The 6,000-nt window shown below is 41.4% G+C and overlaps 1 protein-coding gene across 1 annotated transcript in view; it reads right to left on the bottom strand.

Annotated features, from left to right (window-relative positions):
• LOC104509109 (AT-rich interactive domain-containing protein 1B-like) overlaps positions 1-6,000 on the bottom strand; it is a gene marked incomplete at its 3' end in the record, with an annotated part of 82,718 nt that overhangs the window by 30,853 nt on the left and 45,865 nt on the right. Inside the window, exon 5 of the mRNA XM_010150938.1 lies at positions 4,310-4,489. Within this exon, the coding sequence (XP_010149240.1) occupies positions 4,310-4,489 (180 nt within the window). The remainder of the gene's footprint in view (positions 1-4,309; positions 4,490-6,000) is intronic.

Genomic DNA, 6,000 nt, shown 5'->3' with positions numbered 1-6,000 from the left:
GCTGTTTTGATGTTATTTTGAATCGGGACAAAAAAAAAATCTCTTCTTTCATGTTCTGGCTTCTCCAGCACAAGCACAACACAGAAAAAGCAGTGGAATCTTCTCCTTAAAAATATGTGGCTCAGTTAAAATAGCTCTTAATCACTCATCTCCAGAGATACACATCCAAGAGCACAGGGAAGTGGTATCTTTTAACTAAGGAAAACAAGTTTCAATGTTTTTTTCCACATCTTTTTTTTTTCCCCCAAGCATTTCCATAATACCTCAAGTACTAGCTATTCTTATACCTTTCCCAGACCGCAGGAGGAAAAAAAAAAAAAAAGGCAAAATAAAAGCCAAACAAAATACAAGAGGAATTGCCAGGAATGAGGAGTGCAGTTTTATTTCCATGTCTCTCTAATAGATTAGTAATTTGTTGGCAGTGGCTTTGACAGAAAACAGATGGATGCAGCACTAAACACAATGAATGCAGCAGATGCTAGGCCAGCCCACATCAGCTGGACGTGTCAGGCAGCCAAGTCCAAGAGCCCACACTTTTCAAGTGGGTACAAGCCTGGCAACAGCGGCTGTACAACACTGCTGAACAACTCCTCCCCGCCATATCCGAGGGATTTTTGATTCCAACTCCCCCTCGGCAGCGTAGAATTGTACCCAGAGAGACGACATCTCAAATGCATGAGAAAATCTAAAGCAGTAAGTGGAATTGGGAAGAAAAAAAAATAGTGTAATAAAGATAAAATATAAAAAAGCCTACTAACAACCTGCCAGTGACAGATGTTCACACCCACTGCTGAAACTCTGGTCCACTTTGTCCAGGTTTGCTGAACAAAGTGCTCTGATACCTTGCCATTTCTAGGCAAGCTGAAAAGAGGGAAATCTGAGAAGTACCTGATAGTTTTGCCCTTTGCTTTAGAAACATAGGTCAGAGCCACAGTATTAAAAAGAGCATCTTAAAATCATTTTAGAATTGTTTACATGTGCACTTAACCATCTCGTTTTTCTCGTACAGACAATTTAAATGCATTGTTCCGAATTCCTCTGAAACTGTTTTACCTAGGGGACTTCAGTAGGTAACAGTTGATATTTAAGTCTTAACTCCACAGGCTGTTGCATATGTGTGTCTGGGTTCTGAGGTCCAGACTCTTGAGATACTTAGGGCATCTCATCCTTAACATGCTACCGCTTTAATTAAAATCTAGGATTAAAATCAGTGGGAGCTAGATGGCAAAGTGTTTTTGTGAAATGAGTCCAGCATTAAAGGTTACAAAGCAGAAATACTCAATTCATATTACTTTACCATGAACAAAAGAGGATTTAACTTACTATGAACTTTTTGGGTTGTGGTTCAAACATACTCACTAGTGGTTTATCTCTTTGCTACATCCAAACAGAATCAATTACTGCCAAATTGAGCAGGAAAAGTTAGGGAGATGAGATGCATTTCTGACACGTTTTACTGATCCACAGCAAGTTTTTCTCTGCCCCAGTCTTAAAAGCCCCACCTCATTACAGCATCTGACTGCTCTCCAGAGTGCATTTAAGGGACATTTTGCTGTGGCAGCAGGTTGATGCTCGGGTCATAGACCAGAGCTTCATTAGCCCCCGAGCTAGATTTTGTCCAAATACAAACCAAAAAGACTGCTTCTTTCAGTAACAGCTTCCATTCTTTGTCTGCTTTTCTTTATCCTTGGGACAGGAAAATGCTGGGATTTAATGCAAAATGAAAACAAACGTTCTGTACGGCATGCTCCTGTGCTGTAGCACAGACACACAGAAGTGTGGAGCCAAAGCCATGTTTTATTTTTGTAGGAAATGGTTTCATAGGCTTGGACAAGGTCCCCGGTACAGACCTGCTTCCTGGGAAAACATATCCTACTCTTACTATAGATCTAAGTGTCATGTAAACACATGAAAACCAAATAAATCAACCATATCGTGAAACGGATCATTCTGCTCTCATGAACTGGGGCCTAATTTCTCCAACTCAACCTTAATGGTGTAGTCTTTACTATGGTGAGCAATTCCACTGCAGAGAAAGGACACTAGCCTTGAGCAACGGTCTTCAGGACAGCACACAGTGAAATCTAGCATTCAGACTAAAAGCTTAATGGCACAGAATGGTTTGACACATATATAAAAATATAAGTAGCCCTGTCAAAAAGTCAGCCTATGTTTAGCAGTATCCTGGAGAAAGGCCTGTGTGAACAAAACACAGAAAGCAAATAAAAACCTTGCAAATTATTTTAGTTTAATAATTCAAGAACTCAGTTGCAACCCATGTAATTTTTAATATATTTGTTATTTTGGCAATAAAAGACAAATGGGGTGACGTTGTTATATATTCATCATTGCTGACATATAATTGTGCTTTGCAAGAGTGTATGTTAAGAGATGCAACTACAGATTGCTTTCACTAGAAATGAAAAATGCTACAAAAAATTAAATCCAGGTAAATACATGATTTTGAAATATCACCATCTTCATCCCTGGATTTTATTAATGGTCACATTAGCCTGGCAAAAACATAGTATTCTTCTGCTCTATTTGTTACCTGTAGAGCTGAAAGTCTGCAGGGCCCTAATTTTATGATGACCAGTGCACAGGATCACCGGTACTCTCCATGAGCTGGCAGAAGAACACGCTTTTCATCCATCACACTATTCACCAGACCCTTCTGAAATGGCCTGTTAATGACAATGATGCTCATTTTCTTCCTGCCCCTCAAGTTCACTTTTTAATAGCCGTTTCTTCCTGACCACGACCCATAAAATCATTACATAGGCACTTTCATCTACAGAGGGAGGAAAAGAACTGCTGAACTCAAGCAAAAAAGAAAGTAGTATTCGGCGTGTTACTTAAATGCATTGATTTAGTACAAAACCCTTTCCATTCAATCAGTGTGGATGGCTAATGTTTTACTGCACTTGACACCCACTATTCCCATGGTTCGGAATCTCAGCAGCAGCAGTACAGCTGGAAGTCAGGATAGCACATCATAAATCCACTGGATTTTTACCAGTTAAGCTAGTTGCTCACTGTGCAGATAAAAATAAGCACTTGGACAGCATTTTATGGCCACAGAATGCTTTCCAAATAAAAGGAAAGCACCAGTCAACGGGAGCTAGGTAATTAATCTTCACACATGGCTATAAGGCATTACTAGCCCTATTTTACAGTTAAGGAAAGCGAAGCAGAGAAATCTACTTGCCTAAGTCGAAAGATGGTGTAAGAGGCAGAGCCAAAATTAGAAACTGGGAAATCTTGGCTTGTAGCCCTGTGCTGAGAACAATACAACAAACGCGACCCAGAGATGAAACAGACAAGAACACTGCACAGAGCAGCAAGGCTCCCTGCAAACAAACATCAGAACTAGTTCTCAGAAACTCCCGAGACCAAAATAACCATCCTCGCTAGCTCGGGCAAGTCACTGAGCCCTTACAGAATTTCCCATCGCTGGCTCCAGCTCTTTTTGAGGATTTTAAGTAAGAAAGTCAATAGTAGGAACTGCTGAAACAGAAAAGCTTCTTTATGTATCTCTAAAGAAAATACCGCCCCTTATATATTCTGTGCCTTGACCTCAAGTTCATTAAACCCCTAACCAGATGCATACCATATAAAGGTTACCCATTAAAGGCAAAAAAAATAGACAAGTTCAAGGTTGTATGCACTGAATGTCCAGGGGCAGAAACTGTGTATTTTAGTTTTGTTACAGTCCTCCACCAATTCTGTCAAACAAGCAAAATGAAAGGAACTGTCTCTCTCAGTCTGAAGGGTTAGTTAACATTCACAAACCGTATGCATTAGAGCTCAATATTATATTCCCACAGTAGCCACTGTATTATTATGCTCATTAGAAGACTTTAACCCTCGCAGTCACCATGCAATTTCAGATTGGCCTTGGGATTCCATCTAAGAAAAGAAGTCCTATTTTGGGATCAGTGTTGTGACCCTTATTCCATGCGTGGTCAAATGTGGCCCCGTCGCAGAGATGACATGCTTGGGCTCCTAAACAATTACCCTGGCAATGCAACAGATTCATCATTTTCTTGCCCAATTTAAGGTCACTATTTTTATATAGAGAAAGGTTCCTAGTAACACAAGCAGCTTCTTCCACAAAGTGCAATTCCACCTTTGAATGACCGTTTAGGTTTGTTTAGGTTTTTCTGGGGAGGGTGCTGTGTGTGAGGAGTTGGTGTTTCTTTTTTTTTTTAAGAAATCACACCTACCTACATACATGAGATGTATACATATACGCACTACAAATACACATACATAAAAATATCATATGTATTACCAGAAATCATTTTACCTTGTGGTCCATACTGGCTCATCTGAGGCCCATAAGTACCACTTGAATTACTCTGCTGAAAGCTACTGATTCCAGGATGCACCTGGCCTCCAGGTGAGGGGTGTGGTGACATGGAAGGTCCAGTTTGCTGAGGTCCATACTGTGACATTTGGGGGTTCCTCTGTATGCCTGTCATAAAACCTAAAGGGGGAAAAGCGCCAAAGAGAAAATTAATATTCAAGTACGTGTTCTTCATTTAAGAAATCTTTGATATTAAAAAAAAAAAAAAACCAAACCAAAACAAAACAAACTAACCTTCTTTATTTTTCAGACTAAAGATACCCAGAACTTGCTATTGTTCATACAAAGAGATACAGAGGCATCTCCAAGTCAGCCAAGCTGTCTCATACAAGGCTCAAAAACTTCTGCTTGTAAACAAAAGACAGGGCCTTCCTGCTCATTTACAAATGGCTGCTGGTTTTAAAATGAAAACAATCCTTAGGAAAAAAAAATAAAGGCAATTATCTGTATTACCTAGTAAGCAGTAGGGAATTTGCCTGATGACTTACAGTGGAAGTGTCATAACTTCCAAAATTATACGTATGTTGCTACCAAAATGCAGAACTTCAGCATAAAGAAATCCACTGTGAACACTCCTATTACCCACACACTCTCAGGATCTAAAAATTTCCCTTTATGTGAAGGCTAGTCATATCAGCCAGAAAAAAACCACAGTCGTTTTGGTGTGCATTTGTGCCCTAGGTTCTTCCTCTGGCCTGTCCTCAGCACACCTGTATTGCATTATCCCCTTTTTCCCTTTCTGAAATGTATTAATGAATCCCAATTTAATTTAAGGTTCAAAAGCTGCAGCAAGAGACCTAGTGAAATGCTATAAAATCTAGAAGCTTTGTATAAAGGAACAGAACTAAGCATATTAAATGGGAGAAGAAAAGGGTTTTGTGGCAGGGTTTTTTAGGCTTTCATGAACTGGGAAAAATCCTGCAGTTCTGCCCATGAATTGCCTGCGCAGGGATGCTGGTTTTCTCACATTTTACCCCAAAAGGTTTTAGTGCTGCATTCAGTGTCTAAGAGGATGTGCTGAGGAGCCAGCCAGGTCCAATTTCTGAAGGAAGCTCGCTCTTTTTTCTCTTCTGCTTGCATAGTAGATTTTGTCTTCCCGTTTCTCTGAGGCAAAGCACGAGCGCAGTGAAGGACAGCGCTTGTTCTGCTGTCACCAGCGGCCCAGGAGGCTGCTGGCAGCTCCCCCGCGCCCCATGCAGCTGGAGACACGGCACACTGCTGCCCGCGGGGCCCACGTCCACCAGCAGGTCTGCATTTCCGCCCATCCCGCAACTAGTTCAGGCACCCACGCTTTGAGGCCACCGAGAGCTGAAGCACTGTTTAAGAAAGATGCCCGTTCTCCTCTCCCCTCCGTTAGTTTCAGTGGCCGGCGTGTGGGGAGGCGCGAAGTCGGAAGCCAAGAGACACCCTGCCCGGCAGCTTTAATTATGCCTTTCCCTCCTTGAGGGAGGGAATAGCAGAAAGGTGAGAGTGAAACCCCCAGAGAGTAAGTGGACAACTGTAAGCTGCTGAAAGGAGGATCAGAAAAAAGAAAAAAAAATGAGAAAAGGAAAGAGAGAGGCAAAACCAAGTTGTGAAGTTGGACAGAAGTGGGTGACAGGAGGAGAGAGAAGTGGCAGAAGGATGACCCT

The sequence above is a fragment of the Eurypyga helias genome, unplaced genomic scaffold, assembly GCF_000690775.1.
Source record: "Eurypyga helias isolate BGI_N326 unplaced genomic scaffold, ASM69077v1 scaffold6284, whole genome shotgun sequence".
Classification (NCBI taxonomy): domain Eukaryota; kingdom Metazoa; phylum Chordata; class Aves; order Eurypygiformes; family Eurypygidae; genus Eurypyga; species Eurypyga helias.
This window is presented reverse-complemented; position numbering and strand designations above follow the sequence as displayed.